At 43.8% G+C, this 18,334-nt stretch overlaps 1 protein-coding gene across 2 annotated transcripts in view; it reads right to left on the reverse strand.

Annotated features, from left to right (window-relative positions):
- The window catches only part of antxr1d (ANTXR cell adhesion molecule 1d), a 115,889-nt gene that overhangs the window by 10,271 nt on the left and 87,284 nt on the right, over positions 1–18,334 (reverse strand). The window contains exon 18 of one of the 2 annotated variants that reach the window (XM_078530705.1): positions 12,995–13,191. The exons of the other annotated variant lie outside the window; for it this stretch is intronic. Coding sequence (XP_078386831.1) covers positions 12,995–13,191 — 197 coding nt within the window. The remainder of the gene's footprint in view (positions 1–12,994; positions 13,192–18,334) is intronic. 2 annotated transcript variants of the gene reach the window in all.

The following is an 18,334-nucleotide window of genomic DNA, read 5'->3' on the forward strand; positions in this document are numbered from 1 at the left end:
GGTCTGGGACCTCTCCCTGCTGTAGTGACCCAGCTTCTCCTGCATGAAAACAGGTGGAAAGAGTGTGAACAGGACACATGGCATTGTGTGAGATGTTTGTGTGGTGAGCGGAGGCGTGGACAGAATGCGGACATGAGCTCCAGAGGATATGAGTCTGATGGAAATGTGACGGTGTGGGTGGCGGTTAACGGTGTTGTTCCTGTGGATGTGTGATTGGTTTGGGAGTGAGAGAGTTGAGAGTGATAAGGCCGTTGACTTACCCTGGCTAAACGGATGAGAGCATTCATCCTCTTCCGACCTCCTCTGTGCTCCAGTGGTGCTGCCTGCAGCTGCCACCGCCTCCCAGGCCGGACTGATGACTCTGGTGGACCTCCTGTGGCCAGAGCAGGGGTAGAGGACATCGCAGCGGCCTTCCACTGTGTCCAGAGAAACGTCACTAAATTTGGGGGCTGCCGTCTTCTTTGCTTTTGGGGCCATCTATCGCCTAAAGCAGTCCTGGTCTGGAGACACGAAGTAGGCTGCGCTGTGGTGCGCTTTAAATATTGCGCCCAGAGCGTTTCTGTGAATGCATAATTAATGCGGCAGGATGCGCCGGGAATGGGACTATACAGTGTAAAAACAGGTCACTGCAACCAACGGGTGAAACATCTTTTTTCCTGCTCGTTAACGCACTTAATGCAAATCTGGGATGATTCCAGCCTTTACTGGTGTAGCTGCCCCCTTTTTATTTCTGAGATCAACCCATATTGCCTCATTTGATGATTAATTTAGTATATTATCCCTCCTCACAGCTGTAATTGATTCTTTAACCATTAATGCTACACTCCACCTTTTTTTTTTAAGCTCCCTCTCCTGCCTGAAAACCCTATATCTAAGGATGTTGAGCTGCCATTTTTGTCCCTCTTTAAGCAAGTTTCCGTTATAGCAATGATATCATGCTGCCATGTGTCTATCTGTGCCCTCAGCTCATCGGCTTTGTTTGCTATGCTCCTTGCATTTAAATAAATACCTTTTAACATTGCCAAATTCCTGTGCTGTAAACCTTTTAACCTTTGCTTCTTCTGTCTTTCAGAGTCACTCGCTAATTTTCTGTCTCCTGTTCCCTGCTCTGAATTTGTCCGATCTGAATCTGCCCTCAGGTTCCCATCCCCCTGCCAATCTAGTTTAAACCCTTGCCAACAACACTAGCAAATCTCTCAGCAAGGATATTCCTCTCGCTCCTAGGCAGTGTGCTGAAGGCTGAATTAAACTGTGTCAGGAAAAAAGTGCTATTCATTGGTAGTATGCAACTTGAGTATGAAGTTTGTTGAATTTTACTAAAAACGCAAAAGACAATTGTAATCAACACGTTGGTCAGTAGGCACATTATTACAATGAACATTTAACACGGATAGGTGGTCAGTAATGCCTGTGGTGTGTGAACATGCAGTGATGTATCCTGGAATCAGAAATATTCAGTGGATCTATGTTCCTATACACTATACCCATATCAATGACTTTCTAGGTAAGTAGAGAGAAACATTATTACCAGTACAAGTGATACACCTTGATGCTCTGAAATCCAATTTGAAAATAATCTCTTATATCTGTCTATATTTAATTAACAAAATGAGAAATACAATATGGCTGATCAGTGTACTTCCCCAGTACACTGCAAGAATACAAACAGCATTGCACTTTTTCATTATCTACAATTGTAAATGTTAACTTAAAAATTACACACACAGGATACAAACTTGTCTAACAAGTTGTCCAAACACTGCAGAAAAGATCAGCAAAGAAAAAATAATTTCAATCTGGTTTGAAGATCTGATTCTGCTCCCCAGAGTCTCTTTTACCTTGTACATCAAATTCATGAGCTGCTTGTTTACATGTTTCCACACAAATAAAATATTTGGCAGCAAATACCGTACTTCAAAGTTAAATACGTTCTATTCCCCTTAGTGACAGCTTCATTTGGGACTTTTATTTGCAACAACCTGATATTTGTCTAGAACTCAGAATTTATTCAGACGTCTTTTTCTGTCTGCTAAGTGACTGTTCTTGATTCACCCTGTATTAACCTAATCGTCATTTATTGCTAGTGGGTTTTGATCTGCTAGGGTATCATTATATTACAATCAACAGGAGCAATGATGCAATACCACAACACTGCTGATTTAAATTGTGTTTGAGTATGTACTTGAACTTGTTATTTGTTATTAATTGTTACCTGTATTAATATGGTGTGAATGAAAATGGAAAATGTTGGAAATAGCAGATCAGTCAGCATTTGTAAAAAGAAAAAAATGGGTTATGACATTTCTAGTATTTTCTCTTTATCAAGTGCTAATGGTCTGTACTTCTAGAATTTTCACTTTTTAATTTTAAATTTGCAACAACTTACGTCAGTGTGATGTGTCCTGGCTTAAATGAGGATAAGGTACGTGACTGGAATCTTTGTACAATACGACAGTAAAAAATAAATGTGCATGCTTGATTTGGGTCAGACTTTATGCACGACCTTTTTCTGATATGGAAATATGACGTGTATTAACATTATTAAATGGAAACACAAGTTTATTCTGATATTACAGCATATACAAAAAAATTCAGTAAAACTCCCAAATGAAGCTGATTTTAATTTGACCCCTTTCAATCAGAATGGAGGTGCAACCATGTAAATATTTACATACGGGTACATATGTAACTCAGAGTTACTCAGCGAGAGTTTAATTTCAAATAATTGCACCTCACAGTGTTTATTTTTTAATTAAAACAGCAGTTAAAAATAACTGTGTAACACGTTAAATGTTCCTTTGGGCAATTCGCTGATTAAAGAATATAACCATGGTTCCAAAGTGTCTGTGCTCATTTCATGCTATGTTAATCAAACACAAAAATACTCAGTAGTAAAAAAAATCATAGCTAACCCATCACTGGTATACAATCAAGTAAGAAACCATGAATCTGTTCAAATTACTCTCACTCCAGTTAAAGTGAGAAGGGCCGTCAAAGTGCTGCCAGTTCCTGCCACGCGCTTTGATTACTTGTCAGACAAACAGATGGAGAGTTTAAAGGCCACGAGCCATATTGTGACAGAAAAGATTCCCTTCTTTGTTTGGCACACTCTTAGGTCTTTGCAAATGAGGAAAAGGAATGCCCTTCTGTTTTAACTGCAATCAACAGTTTTGTTGCTTCTGCACTAAAGCAAATTACATCATGTCTATGCACAGTCTTCTCAATTAGTGAAATATTTCAGCAAACTACAATATGATTAAATTACTACTTATTTTATGTGTGTGTAAATATAGCTAACATCCATTGTCATTCGTGTCCCAAATGACTGTACTGAAAATGACACACTTCTATGGTCAGTGTTAGACTGTGAATAGTACACTTTCTATTTAGATACACTGTTTTACATTGGATCATTGTAACCACCAGATGTGTCACGCTATGATAAATATTATATGTTTTTCCATGTTTGCTTTTGCTTTTAGATCTGAATTTTCCCATGGTGTAAAATCTGTTTGAGTTATTGCTGTCCTTCATTAAAAGCTGTAGAATTTACTCATTATAAAATTTTTTAAAGTTGAATTCTTAACAGATAGCGGCACGATAAATTTTTTTTCAAGCTTCTCTACCTGACAAATTCTCTTTAGTCAAGAAATCAGTTCTTAACTTGCCTGGAAGGTACATAATTGAGTTAATGATTTAAGAGATTACCGAATTGCAGTTTCCTTTTAATTCTCAAATTAGATGGGCAGAATGGGGAGCATGTAAGTGAATGCTATGAATGCTTTGTCAGCATGAGATCTACTTTGTGTTGCTCACTGATGTGTTGAAATGCAGTTCAATAAAGTACTGACAAACATAAATAAGGTAGCCACTTTTGGGCATAAGATGGAACTCATAAGATTCACCTAAGTTAAGAACTGACTTCTTGACTAAAGACAATGCAGCCAACAATCCTTTTGATAAACATACCACAAACATATCTTTCCTGGTGCAACACAATGAATGTGACTTTTTAATATCAGATTGCTACTTGTACAGGATGATTTAATCAAAAATATGCCATGTTTATAAGTACAAAAGTTCTCTTCAAGTCTCGAGTGTTTGTGTTTTTCAATGGACTTTGAGGATATCATCCTTAATAATACAAGTTAGAAATCTTAATCTAACAAATGCTGATATTCAAACAGAAATCATTTCCAGGGCAATTTGATTTTAATCATTTGGTACAATATTTTTTAAATGTTTCTGTCGCAGAGGCCCAATGGATCAAATAGCCACTTTTAATGCTATAATTACTAATTTCTAATGTGAACACATTAAACTAAATGTAGTGAGATAAACTGCACAAAGGACAGGATAATACAATTTGTGAATCCTAGCAGGAATAGGTTTTAAATGATTACCATGACTCACAACCAGATGAGATAATGAGAAATCATGACACCATATTACACCAATAGCACTCTGTTTATTATAGGCAACATATAAGGACAACATTTTTAAAAACCACAATGTTTGTTAAAAATGTTTCCTTGGGTTTTCAGATGAAGATGTATTAATTTATATTTTTGTTTTGTGGCTAATTTCTCCACGTATAATTTCAATGACAATCGAATCAGCCAAATGATCACCCCCTCCCCCACAATGATTTGGTAAACAGATTAATGAGGTATGACGGGTAATAATTACTCTAATGCAATACCCCTGGCATATTGTTCTCTTGCAGTCTGGTATGCATTAAATCTTTAAACCAAGGTGTCAGAGATGCATTGTCGAAGACTGGACTAATGATCCTAACCGTGACAGCTGTCCATTTCCCAGTTTGCATTTAGTAGCTCAGCCTGTCGCCCCTAAGAAGCAGCTTATCAGTCTGCTTACATTCTGCTCTTCGTGCTTCCATCATTAGTTCTGACAGTAAATCTCTCTGCTGTCTTGAACTGAAGCTTGTTGCCATTCATGACCAACCGAAGACCAGTAAGGCACCATATGGAACGACTCCCTTACCTCCACTCACATCTGTGCAGTATTCATACTGCACCATTCTGCTCTTTCCCATATGTTCATCCTTGTGTTTGGCTGTTGGCCGTACTGCTCACCAAATTGCCTTTTCTCTGCCCAAGTGCTGAGGCAGCAGGCGTTACCCTCACCCTGACTTAAGCCCAATCAATCACAGCAATTTGTTTAGTCCTTGCCTAAGGACATCACGCCTGAATGCCAGCCCCTGATTATCATCTTGTGAATGACCTCATGTCCTTTTTAGGTCCATCTATTGAAGTATTCATTTCATTAGACCACCTAGATGCTGACTTGTATTGTAAATTACCTCTAACTGCATCACAAAGCGATCTCTGGTAACAATATATGAAGCCAATTCATTCAGCTGTTCTAAGAACTCTGTAATCCATGCTTAATGTTCACCTCCATGACAATATGTGTGTTCTTTGAAACAGAGTCATTTTGCCTTGCGGTTGTTAAAGTGACATTCCACAATTAAAAATTCCTGCAGAGAATAGGCTGGCTAAAACACATCAATGTGTTTTATTGTAGGTCAAATTGCACAACAATAATCTGTATTGTCACCTTCATTTTGTTGATAACTGACTAGTCACAATCTTATTTAGTGTTGCATCATTTTAGCTTTTGTATTTGCCCCAGACCAAACCACAGATGTTGTAAGATATGATTCTTAATCGTTAAAGAAGTGCCTATCATCAGCCAAAATAGTTAAAGTGAGGCTTTTAAGGGAAATATTTAATCATAAAATAATTACAAATGAGAAAATCAATTTGGCTTATCTTAGTTCATTCATCCAGAATGGTCCTAAATGTCCTCCAGTGCAACATCCAGTTGGATTTCACTTCCATTACTCTATTTAGACTCTGTTCCAAATACTTATCACTTTTGTGCAGCAAGCTTTTCGTTAAGTGCTAAGTTTGCCTTTTATTAGTTTGAAGCTGTTCTCATCTTCTAATTTAATTTAAAGCTTTGGCTAAAGATTTACAATTTACTGTCTTATATATCTCTAAGACAGCATCTCTTGGACATCTTTCTACACGGAGAAGCCCATATCTCTTCTTTCTTCCCTCAAAACTCCAGACCTCTAACACTGGGGATCAGTCTTCATTGAATGGCTCCCTTAATTCTCAGTGATTAGAACTAGGCAGAGTACTCAAGGTGGCATTCACCCAAAGCAGTATACAGTTTGGTTGTGATTTTCTCACTTACATTCTATATAGTCCAACATTTTATTGGCTTTGTATATTTCGATCAGTCCGGCAGGTTAAATGTTGAGTATACCAAGATTGGTCTTTTTCAACTTCATCCTTCTCATACATGAAGTATGTGTATTGCCCATATTTACTTCCAATGCTCAGCTCTTTATGCTTGTCTGCATTAAATTCCATCTACCACTGTTCTGCCCACTTACAAATTTATCTAGCTCATTCTGTATTTTTTCAGCTGCCTCCTCCAATTCCATTGCCCCTCCTATTTTTAATATCATCTGCAAATTTGACCAGTTTACATTCGGTTTCTGAATTCAAGCTACTGGTGTAAATTAGAAATAGTGGTCAAACATCAATCGCTTGGGCACCCCATTCAGCACTACCCCAACCCTGAAGTAACTCTTTGCACAAGTACCTATTGTTTTCTGTCAATTTCTTATCTGTAGCCAAGATTTACTCTGAATCCCAACAGCATTGAGCTAAACTAAGGTGGGATTTTCTGGCCCCGCCCACTGCCGAATCTCCCACAGCGGGTCCCGCCATGAGGGGCTGGAAAATCCCAGCCATAGCCTTTCTTGTGGAACTTTGTCAAATGCTTTCTGGAGGGCTAGGCACGACATGCAACAAAACTTTCCACAGTATCATGGGATGTCACTTCCTTAAAGGAGTCAAAGAAGCTGTCAGGGAGGATCTTCTCCTTCGAAATCCAGGTTGACAGCTACTTACTAAATTGATTTAGTATAGTAATCTTCAAGTTTACACTGGATTGTCAATTCATCTATTTACACAGAATTGGAGTAAGACAAAGCAGCCCACTTGACTGGCACCCCATCCACCACTGATGCACAATGTCATGCAGTGTGTACCACCTACAAGATGCACTGCAGCAACCTGCCAAGATTCCTTCAAGAGCACCTTCCTTACCCATGCCTTCTATCATCGAGAAGAACAAGGGCAGCAGGTGCATGGGAATGCTACTACCTGCAAGTTCCCCTCCAAGTAACACACCACTGTCATTGCTTCACTGTTGCTATTTCAAAACCTTGAAACTCCCTCCCAAACTGCAATTTGAGTAAACCTACTCACATGGACCGCCGCAGTTCAAGACAGAGGCACACCTCTACCTTCTCAAAGGAAATTAGAGATAAATGATAAACGCTAGCCTTGCCAGCAATGTCCACATTCTATGAATTAATTTTTAAAAAACTTATGGGCCTGCAGTTGCCTCTTTCCGACTTGTCACTCTTTAGAAATATAGGAACCACATAGGTCTACTTTCAACCTTCAGGGACCTCCCTGGTGTCATACATGGAGAACCTCTAAAAGATTCTCTGTGAAGTGGTAGCACTTGCCTCTGAGTTAGAAGGTTTGTTTCAAGAGTCACTTCAGGGATATTAGGACATAACCTAGATTAACATTTCAGAGACCATTTTAGTGTCATTCCTTTATACTGGTTGGAATGAGACAAATTCATTATAAATAACAAAACTGTAAATTGAGAAACAGTGAGCTGACTCTCAGGTATACACTGAGTTTTAGTACTCCAGTTCAGCAATGACAACTGTGGCAATCTTTGACCCAGAAACAGTAAAATAAAGAAAAAATGTAATTTCTTTAAAAGGTCTGGGGAAACCATAATTCTTTCAAAAGGACTTTTAAGATTTTATATCAATGGTAAAGGGATCAATTGGAACTTGCTTGGATAGTAAGAAATACTGGCCCATGTGACCTAGAAGCAATGCTAACAGGAAGGAAGTTAAGAAAGAAGCCATGTGGCACGCAGACACAAAGGAGAGCCGGAGACAAAGAGGGAGCTACAAACAGAGGAGCTGAAGGTGAAGGCATTCAGTGCACAAATGCAGACACAAAGAGACAGTAGACAATGACAAAGGCCGGAATTTTCCAGCTATGTTGGTGTCAGGCATCATGCGGGGGCGGGGGGGCCAATATGGCGGCAAGGCCAGAAATTGGTTTTACGCTGTCGTGAAATCAGTTTGCATTTGCCCACTCCACCTGCCAAAGACGTTTCCCGCCACCTCATTGGGAACATCATTTTAAAACATTTGCATTTAATCATAAGCCCTGCTCGCCGGAATCCGACAGTAAAACTTACTGTCCCCATCGGCGTGACTTCGGAAAAGCATACTTCATGACTGCCTTTAAAAGGCATGCACCTGGTGACCTGAACTTCGAGGGGAACTTGAAGGTGAGTGCACACAATCTTGTGCGGCACTCGCGAAAATTGTCTGTAGGACATCAAGGTAGAAGCGCTATGCACTTTTTCCCAGTTGGCTTTCAGTGCAGTGCCCGGGCAAGGGCTTCAGTGTAGGTCAGGCCAGTGGAGGGGTGGGTGGGTGTGTGGGTAGGCAAGGCAGCACAGACCAAAGGAAATTCTCAAGCACGTGCCGGTGGGGGGTGAGGGGCAAGGCAGCACAGGCTGAAGGAAATACTCAAGCACATGCCATAGGGGTCGGGGTGAGGGCAGGGGGGCGCGCGGGGTGGGGGAGGTGGGCGGGGGGGTGGGGGGGGAGGGGGGCGCAGCTGGTGGGAGGGAAGTGGCCACACACTTGGAAAAGTTTGTCAGGAATGAGCATTCTTCCAGCGCTGAGGCAGTTCAGCTGCAGTTCCATTGACATGCTTGTAGTCGGACCTCCGAAGCTTTTCTGCCCACCCAAGCAACACAAAAGCATGAAAATGCCACCAAATGCTATAGATCTTGCTATAGACAGTGCGGCCTTGCAGCATGGGTTAGGAGAATGACTGTGCCTAAGCTGAGAGCACAGTATGCCGTCCAGTGGCCGAAGCTGCTGCCAATCAGTCAAGTGGAGTGGGGCAGAGGTGGGTGGGCTTTCAGGCAGCCAATCAGCACATTTCACACAAGCCTTCGAAGCTTGCCATTTTAACACTCCACCCTGCTCTCTTTCCCACATGTCTGTCCTTGGCTTGCTGCATTGTTCCAGTGAAGCTCAACGCAAACTGCAGGAACAACCCCTCATCTTCCGACTAGGCACTTTACAGCCTTCCGGACTGAATATTGAGTTCAACAATTTTAGATCTTAAACTCCCTCCTCCATCCCCACCCCCTTTCCGTTTCTTCCTCCTTTTTGTTTTTTCCAATAATTTATATAGATTTTTCTTTTCCCACCTATTTCCATTATTTTTAATGTATTCCACCGATCATTTATCTATACCTTTTATGCCCTTTTAGTCTTATTTCACCCCACCCCCTCTAGAGCTATCTGTACCTTGCTTGTCTTGCTATCCATTCTTAATTAGCACATTCTTTTAGATAATAACACCACCTTCAATACCTCTTTGTTCTTTTGTCTGTGACATCTTTTGGTTATCTCCTCCTATCACTGCTTGCTTGTCCCAACAACCACCCCACCTTCTCTCCACCCCACCCCCCTCTTAAACCAGCTTATATTTCACCCCTCTTCTATTTTCACTTAGTTCTGTTGAAGGGTCATGAGGACTCGAAACGTCAACTTTGTTCTTCTCCGCCGATGCTGCCAGACCTGCTGAGTTTTTCCAGGTATTTTTTATTTTTTGTTTTGGATTTCCAGCATCCGCAGTTTTTTGTTTTTGTTTTTATTTTTGTTTTTATCCTTCCAAGTGGTGCCTAGTACTCTCCTGTATGCATGAAGGGACCTACAGACTCAACCAAGACAGGTTCTTAGTACACTCATGCTAACCCACACATCTCTCTCTTTGATCCTGCAGGAGGAGAACATCAGGATCATGGAGCCTGGTGATTTAGAGGTATGCCTCATGGCTTACAGAGACCAGGGAAGGAGAGAGCAGCGGAGGCGACTGGCTTGGCAAAAGGAGGAGTATCTCCCTCAAGATGAAGGGACGGCAGGGCATGTTGCGCATGCAACTAAAGATCCATATCGAGCCATCGCTCATTGGTGCCACCTACAAGACCCAGGATCTATAGACACTGCCTGTCATTCCTGCAGCTGACTGAGAATCAGTGTTGCTTTAGACTGTGAATGTCTGAGGAACTGGTCGGTCACAAATGCCACCTGCTGCAGGATTTGATGCCACGGGAACATGGAGGGCATTTACTGCCGTAAAAGTGACTGCGGCACTCAATTGTTACACCAGTGGCTCCTTTCAGCTCTCCACAGGTGACCTGTGCGGGATCTCACAAGTCTCCACGCACAAGTGTATCCAGGAGGTCACGGACGCTATCTTCATGAAGGCACAGAACTTTGTGCATTTTGTCTGGAGTCAGGGAAGCCAGGAGCAAGAGCACTGGGATTTGCGCAGATCTCTGGGTTTCCACAGGTGCAGGACGGCATTGACTGCACTCATGTGGCGCTTAGATCTTCGTGGCAACAAGCAATCAACTATGTCAACCGCAAGGGCTTCCACTTGCTGCATGTTCAGCTGGTATGCAACCAACACAAACACATCCTACAGGTCTGTGCACGATTCCCAGGGAGCGTCCACGACTCCTACATCCTTAGCAGGTCTCAGGTCCCTGGCATCCTCCAGGGTCCAGAGAGGCTGCAGGGTTGGCTCCTCGAGGAAAAGAGCTACCCCACAGTGGACGTGGCTGATGACGTCAGTGCGGCGGCCTCAGACCGCAGCAGAGCGACGGTATAACGAAGCTCATGCTGCGACCTGGACTTTGGTGGAGCAAACGATAGGCTTTTTGAAAATGAGATTCTGAGTGCCTCGAAAGTTCTGGTGAAGCACTGCAATACAGTCTCTAGAGAGCGTCACGCATCATCGTCGCTTGCAGCTCCCCCCACAACCTGGCGCTGCAATGGGGGGGACGATCTGGCTGAGAACAAGAAGGAAGAGCTGCACATCTCCTCCAACAAGGAGTCATCGAAGGGGATGACAATGATGAGGTCCTCAAAGGTGAGGATTCCTGCAATGAGGCTATCACACTGGCTAGTTGAGGCAGGCGCGCTCGGGAGGCCCTCATAGCTGCAAGATTCGTGAAGGATGAAGTTGAGATGCAGTGAGGACAGGCCTGACATCCTCGCCTTACATCTGTGAACGTTTGACTCCTGTGTGGCTGATGGCAGTGCACATACCCTCAGTGCTCAGGATCATTTCATAGAGACGCAGTAGAGGCCCTAACAGTTGCTAGATTCCAGGAGGATGATGATGACATTCAGTGAGGATACCACACAGATCTTCACATAGCCTCTGTGAATATCTGACTCCTGTATGACTGAGGATAGCTCACTTGCACTCTGTGGTCAGGGTCATATCAGCCATGAAATTTTAAATGTACCTGGTCCTTTGTCAGTCTTCAGCACCTGATCATTTCAGAGGCACAGCATCACTGGTCACAGAAGCTGAAGAGACAGGGGGCCAGCCCCACCTCAAAGGTGCCGAGAGCACACAGAGAGAATGACTGATAAAAGCAAAATACTGCGGATGCTGGAAATCTGAAACAAAAATAAAAATAGCTGGAAAAGCTCAGCAGGTCTGACAGCATCTGCGGAGAGGAACACAGTGTGCAGAATGACAGAACTCTGTGATGCCTGCCGACGACATTCTGGCAGCAATGACAAGCATCATCGAAGTGCAGGCATTACTAATGTGTCCGGTGAGTGTGAAGTTGAACCATCACTTTAGTCTGACGTTACAAACGGCACAGGAAAGAGGCCCTAGACTGAGGCTCCTGCCTTTGTCTTTTGCAGGAGCCAAGGCGAGTGACACAAAAACTGCTCATCATAACATGGAGCCATAGTCAAGGAGCCATTCTTGGGGGTTTATTTACAATTGTTAACATTAAGTACAAGTGATTAACACCTGTGCCATGGCTGTGCAACTACATTCTCAAAAACTACCTAACCCTGCTCCCCCGACGTTCACAGTGCAGGTGGAGGCAGTCTGTGATGACCTTGGTGGGTGTCCTCCGGAGGGCCGAGACCTGGGCTCTGGCCTGCTTTCGGGGTCCTGCTGTATGGCAGTGACATCCTCCTCAGCCTGTGGAGCTGGAGCTGCTGGGGTCACAGGAAGAAGGGATTCGGGTGGGCCGGACACTCCTGGGGTCACCTGGGTGGATGGCCTCAGGGTGTGCACCTGTGGATCCTCCTCCTTATGGGTGCCCAAGGGCACCTGGCTGACTCCTTGAGGAGAAGGGGAAGCTGGAATGAGATCAAGCTTCCCCATGCCCCTCTTGCGTTGACACTGTTGGAGGCCAACTATGGTTCGGCGATGGAGTTCAGCCAACCAAGGTCTCAGTGGTGACTGCCATCCTACCAATGTTAATTTTGGTGGGTTGGCATGCTAGCACTATCACCTCAGACTGAAGGCAAATGGACTCCTCCATTGTGCCTTGTGATCTGAGGAGTGCAGTAGACGTCCCTTCCTGATGTTCCCGTGCTTGCCTTTGCAGCTCCAGCAATTGAGGTATGACCAAGTCCAGAGGCTCTTCATCTGACTCAGACTCAACAGATTTTTGGCCTCCAGCAGTCCTCCAAGTGCCAGAAACCTGGGAAGTCCCTGACATCACATGCTGTGGATCAGACAGTGCAATGTGCTCACCAGATTGTGACTCCGAGGCTACGCTAGAACTAGTTCCTACTGAGGTCTCTGTGCAGGCGGAGGATGTGGGTGAACGCTGTGATGGGTGTTCAATTAGGGTGTCATCAGATTCTTCTTCCAAGGAGTCTTCAGGGCTTGAGTCAAGAACCTGGCTTGTCGACCCCCTCGGCTGCTTCCCAGATGTGCCTGCGAATGCACAGAGAGACAATTAGAACATGGCAGGGGACTGCGGAACAGGGGAACTCACTCACAGCATGGTTGTCTGATGGAAGTTGCACTGCAGGATTCTCACTTGATTGAGCACCGCCAACCTCACCGTCAGCACAGGAACGGTCCAGATCAAAGCCGGCCTGCTGGATGGCTCTATTTTTAAAGCCTGCGAGGACCTTTGTGTTAGGCATTTTTTCATCAGTCTGCGACCTCTCCCTTTTTTGTGTGCTAGCTTGTCCTGATTGAAGACAAATGGAGAGAGTGTAAGCAGGATGCCTGCCAGGCCAGATGTAGAGGATGCTTGGCATGTGTGGGTGGTGAGTGATGCCATGGGCAGGATAAGGACACGATCCGCAGGGCAGATGAAGGCATGTGTGAGAGAATGAAAGGTGATGTCCCTTGAACTGGCAATGAGTGAGTGATGAGTGGACGTGTGATGGGTTTTTGAGTGTGAGTTGAGTGATGATAAGAGTGACTTATTCCTGACAGAACAGAGGAGATCATTCATCCTCTTTCGGCACTGGGTGGCTGTCCTCTTTTGCAGGGCGCTGGCACTGACCACCACTGGCACTGCCTCCCATGCTGGATTTATCACTTTGCTTGCTGATCTTTGTCCAGAGCAAGGGTAGAGGACTTCACAGCGGGCCTCCAGTGCATCCAGTAGGCGCCCGACGGAAGCATTGCTAAATTTGGGGACAAGATGTTTCGTCCCTTTGGTAGACATGAGCTTGCAGCAGCTTCTGAGAGTGCTAGCTTTGTGCAGGCTTTGTGCTTTAAATATGGTGCCTAGATTACTAGAGGCCTGAGCTAGTGAAATTTATCTTTCTACTTAAAGTATCATTTGCCTTTTAATTCATGTTCAGTTTGAACTGGTACTGATTCGTATTAACATAAAAGCTACAATAAGTGGAATCTTGCCAGTAATTTCTTCATTTCGGGGTCATTCAGTAAATTTGGGCCAGGATTTTTCAGTCGGCGTGCGGGGGCGGGCCCAACACGCCGGTGTGTAAAATGATGCGCGATGTCGTCGGGCGTGCGTCCCGACATCATCGTGCTGTCTAACGATGTTTCGCTCGGTGGGCGCACGTCGGAATCGGCTGCGCGCCTACCAATAACTGAAAGGCCTATTAAGGCCATTAACTAGGTAATTAATTTCAAGTTTATGCTGCCCGTCCAACCTTATGGCTGGCGGGCAGTCTAAAAGGCCAAGCGGCCTTTACGTTTTTTAGGAAACGTCATCCATGAGCGGGATGAGGTTTCCTAGAGTTTTTAACGAATGAAATAAAAAGTTTGTCAGAAAAATAAAAACATGCCACATCTCATGTGACACAGTCACATGAGGGGACATGTTTCAATAAATTTTTATTACATTTATTTATGTTTTTCGAAAACGCTTCAACCTCCCTGAGGCAGCTCCGTGCATCAGGGAGATTGAAGCGCTCTTTCGCGCACATGCGTGAAAGAGCATTGGCCCCGACTCTCCCTCCTCCTCTTGCCCACACAGGTAATGCTGTGCGCTACCGCTCGTGTCTTACGCCGGGCAGGCCTTAATTGGTCTGCCCGCGTAAAATGGCGGCACGGAGCTGATCGCGGGTGGTGGTCAGCTGCGCGACTGCCCCCGCCCGCTCCCACCGAGCCCGCCCAATGCGGGAAAAATTCTGGCCTTGGTTATTTTGGTTTACGGTTCCCCCACGGGATCATAATACAATTTAAGTGTAACGGCATGAACTCATTTTGAAAAGGCTTTTTTATTCTTTCATGGGATGTGCATGTGTTGCCCATGCCTAATTGCCCTTGAGAATGTGGCGGTGAGTGGCATTCTTGAACTGCTGCAGTCCATGTGGTGGTTTATTATAAATTAGAATGAATATTTTAGTGCTGTATGATAGATGGAATTGTATAAGGGGATTTGGGAGAGGAAGGGGTGTAGACAACAATTGGCTGAACTGTTCATTCTCCTTATATTGAGCCAGAAATTGCTGAAAAAATAATGACGCAATGCACAAGGTTATTAATGTGCAAATGAGCCAGAAAATTCAGGGGACTAAGAGATACACTTGTGGAATGAATCTCCAGAACTCGCTGGTCGATTTACATCCTTCTGTTTACAGCGTGTTGCCCTTGGCCTCCCAATTATTTTTAAGACCTTACTGGATTTGCACATTAATTGTCCACTAAACTCGCTGCATAATTTTAAGTCTGGCAAGTAACTGTACATATTTGTTTGTCTGTTTCGTATCTTCATGCACACTTTTTTACCCTTTGGGGAATAATGGGGAATCTTGGAAGGATTAGCAGACTGATTATCAACCTGTTGAACCATGCCATGAACGCTCCTTCTGTGGTCAACAAGTCCTGCAGTGGGACTTCAACTCAGAGCTTCTGGCCCAGAAGCAGGGGCACTGCCTACTGAGCCACAAGACCTACCTTTGCGTAAATATCAAGGTGATAATTATTAACACATTTCTAATCAACTTCTCTGGCCCAGTAGGGGAACAATTTAAAGTGTTCAATCCCATTCTTGCATGCATCAATTGTTGTTTAAGGTTTTAAAAATGTCAAAAAGAGAAAGATAATTTTTTTCTTACTTTTCCTTTTCATCTTCTTTTCTTCCTGTCAATCCAACCTTTCTTTCCTTTTCTTTATTTCTCTTTCTGTACCTGATTTGACATTGGTTCACCAACTGTAATTCACTAATTTCACCCTCCCTCTCAGTCTGTTTCTTTCCTCGTCCTTCAATTGCATTAGGTAAAAGATACACCACTGGACCAACCAGTCAATGAAGTCCCAGATACCCTGCTGCCCTTGCGACTCTATTATCAGCTCACACTTCCAGGATGTTATGGCACAAAGACTTTTTGAGCTGAAGAGGACAGAAGAAGATCTAACAAATGGGGCATCCACACAAGACCACACTCCAAGAACTGGCCTATCGATAAATTACTCTGTGGTTGTAGGTGTTAAGAGTGATCCTGCATCAGTTTTCTCAAAGAATTATTATAGCTAATTTGTTGAGGGAAATACTATGAATTACTTTTATTATGATGGCATTTGGAAATGCAGTCCTGTTTCTCCATGTCAAAGGTTTTGTCATGCTGTATTTATAAAGAGAGGGGACAAACTTTTCCAACAATTTTAGAGGGGCACATGATTCTATTCTGCGCTCGAATCTATTGCTGAATATTTTTAGGTGGAGGTCTCAGCCTCTCTGGAAAGGTAGGGCAGGATTTTCCTCTCGTTGGGTGGGCGCGGCGGGCGGGCCTGGGAGAAGCTGCTAAACAGTCCGCCACCTTCGATCGGGCCCCGACAGAGGTTTCACGTTGGCTGGCTAATTAATGGCCAGCCAGCGTGAAACGCGCGCTGAGAGCCTCAGCACTGCTGGGATGGGGGTGGGAAGAGTGTGAGCGCTGAAGTTTGCGCATGTGCAGGGGTGCGCTCACTGAACGCTCCCTGAAGGCACAGAGCTGTCTCAGGAAGCTGAAGATTTTAAAAATGAAAAATGAAGATTTCACAAATAAAATAAACATGTCCCCCACATGTGACACAGTCACATGAAGAGGGGCATGTTAAAAATGTGTTTAAAAAAATGTTATTTTTTTTATTCATTGCTGGAAACCTCATCCGACCCGTGGATGAGGTTTCGCAAAAAATGCAAAGACCACCTGGCCTATTCGCCTGCCCGCCAACCGTAAGGTTGGATGGGCAGCAAACAAACCTATTTAATGAGCTGCTTAAGGGCCTTAATAGGTCTCTTAATTGTCGGTGGGTGCGCTGATGACTCTTACGCACACCTGAAGACTGAAATATTGCGCGAGTGAGCGATGACGTCGGGATGCTCACCTGATGTCATTGAGCGCTATTTCACGCATGGGCGTGTTGGGCACACGCCCACATGCCGAGCTGAAAATCCTGGCCGTAAAGGTTTGGATTGATTTTTGTTCCAGGCAGCAACAACTTGCATTTATGTAACACCTTTAACATAGTAAAATGCCCCAAGGTGCTCTACAACGGCACTGCATAGAGATATCAGGGCAGTTGACCAAAGGCTTTGTTAAATAGGTAGGTTTTATGGAGTGTCTTTCAGGGGGTAAGAAAGGCAGAAAGGTGGAGCGGTTTAGGGAGGGAATTCCAAAGTTCAGGGTCTCGGCAGCTGAAAAACATGGCGGAATGGTTAAAATTGGGGATGTGCAAGAAGCTAGAGTTGAAGGAGCACAAATATCTCTCAAAAGTTGCAGGGCCGGGGGAGGTTACAGGGATGGGGAGGGGTGAAAGCATTTGGAAACAAGGATGAGAATTTAAAAATCAAGATGTTACTTAATCAGGAGACAATGAAGGTCATCGAGCACAGGGGTGATGGGTGAAAGGGACTTGGTGTGAGTCACGACATGGGCAACTTGTTTTGGATCAGCTTAAGTTTATGGAGGGTGAAAAATGGGAGGCTGGTGAGGAGTGTGTTGGAATAGTCAAGGTTATCAATGGCAATTCAAGTGATGATCCCCAGAGTGCTGCTGTCTGAGCACGTCTGAGCAAACTCTCAGCAGGCAAAAATCTAAAATAAAACAGGCAGAGCCTCTGGAAGGACTCATTATAATAATTACAAGTTTACTTTCCTGAAAACCTCAACAGAAGGTAAATTGTGAATCCTGGAAATTTTTTTTGAGGCAAGTTTTGATAGGTAAACAATTTCTACAGTTTGTTCATTTGAAGACAAAAAGATAGAAATGAATAAAGGTGAAGGAGAGCTCAGATGGTCAAAGATGAAGTGAAAGACAGGGGTAGGACTGATAGGCAGATGCACACACAAGAGAGAATGAATGTGAAAGAGAGAGAGGGAACGAATGAAAAAGATAGAGAATGAATGAGAGAAAGTGTGAATGAATGAGAAAGAGAGAGAGAATAAATGAGAGAGAGTGAGTGAATGGGAGAGGGAATTAATTAGAAAGAGAGAGAGAATCAATGACAGAGAGTGAGTTTATTTCCAATTTCTGTCTCAACTGTAGCTCAATAGCACTCTCACCCCTGAGTCACCTGATTCCAAGCTCAAGACCCACTCCAGCCCATGTACACAAAAAATTAGACTGACACTCCAATATAGCATTGAGGGAATGTTGCACTGTTGAAGTGCTGTCTTTCAGATAAGACTTTAAACCAAGGCCCCATCTGCCTCCTCAGTAAGAGAGTCCAAAGCACTATTTTGAAGAAGAGCTGGAGAGTTATATCCTATGTCCTGCCAACATTTATCCCTCAATCAACATCACAAAAACAGATTATTTGTTCAATATCACATTGCTTGTCGTGAGAGTTTGCTATGTGAAAATTGGCTGCTGGATTTCCTATATTACAATAGTGACTACATTTCAAAAGCATTTCACTGGCTGTAA

Source organism: Cetorhinus maximus, chromosome 27, assembly GCF_964194155.1.
Source record: "Cetorhinus maximus chromosome 27, sCetMax3.hap1.1, whole genome shotgun sequence".
Lineage (NCBI taxonomy): Eukaryota > Metazoa > Chordata > Chondrichthyes > Lamniformes > Cetorhinidae > Cetorhinus > Cetorhinus maximus.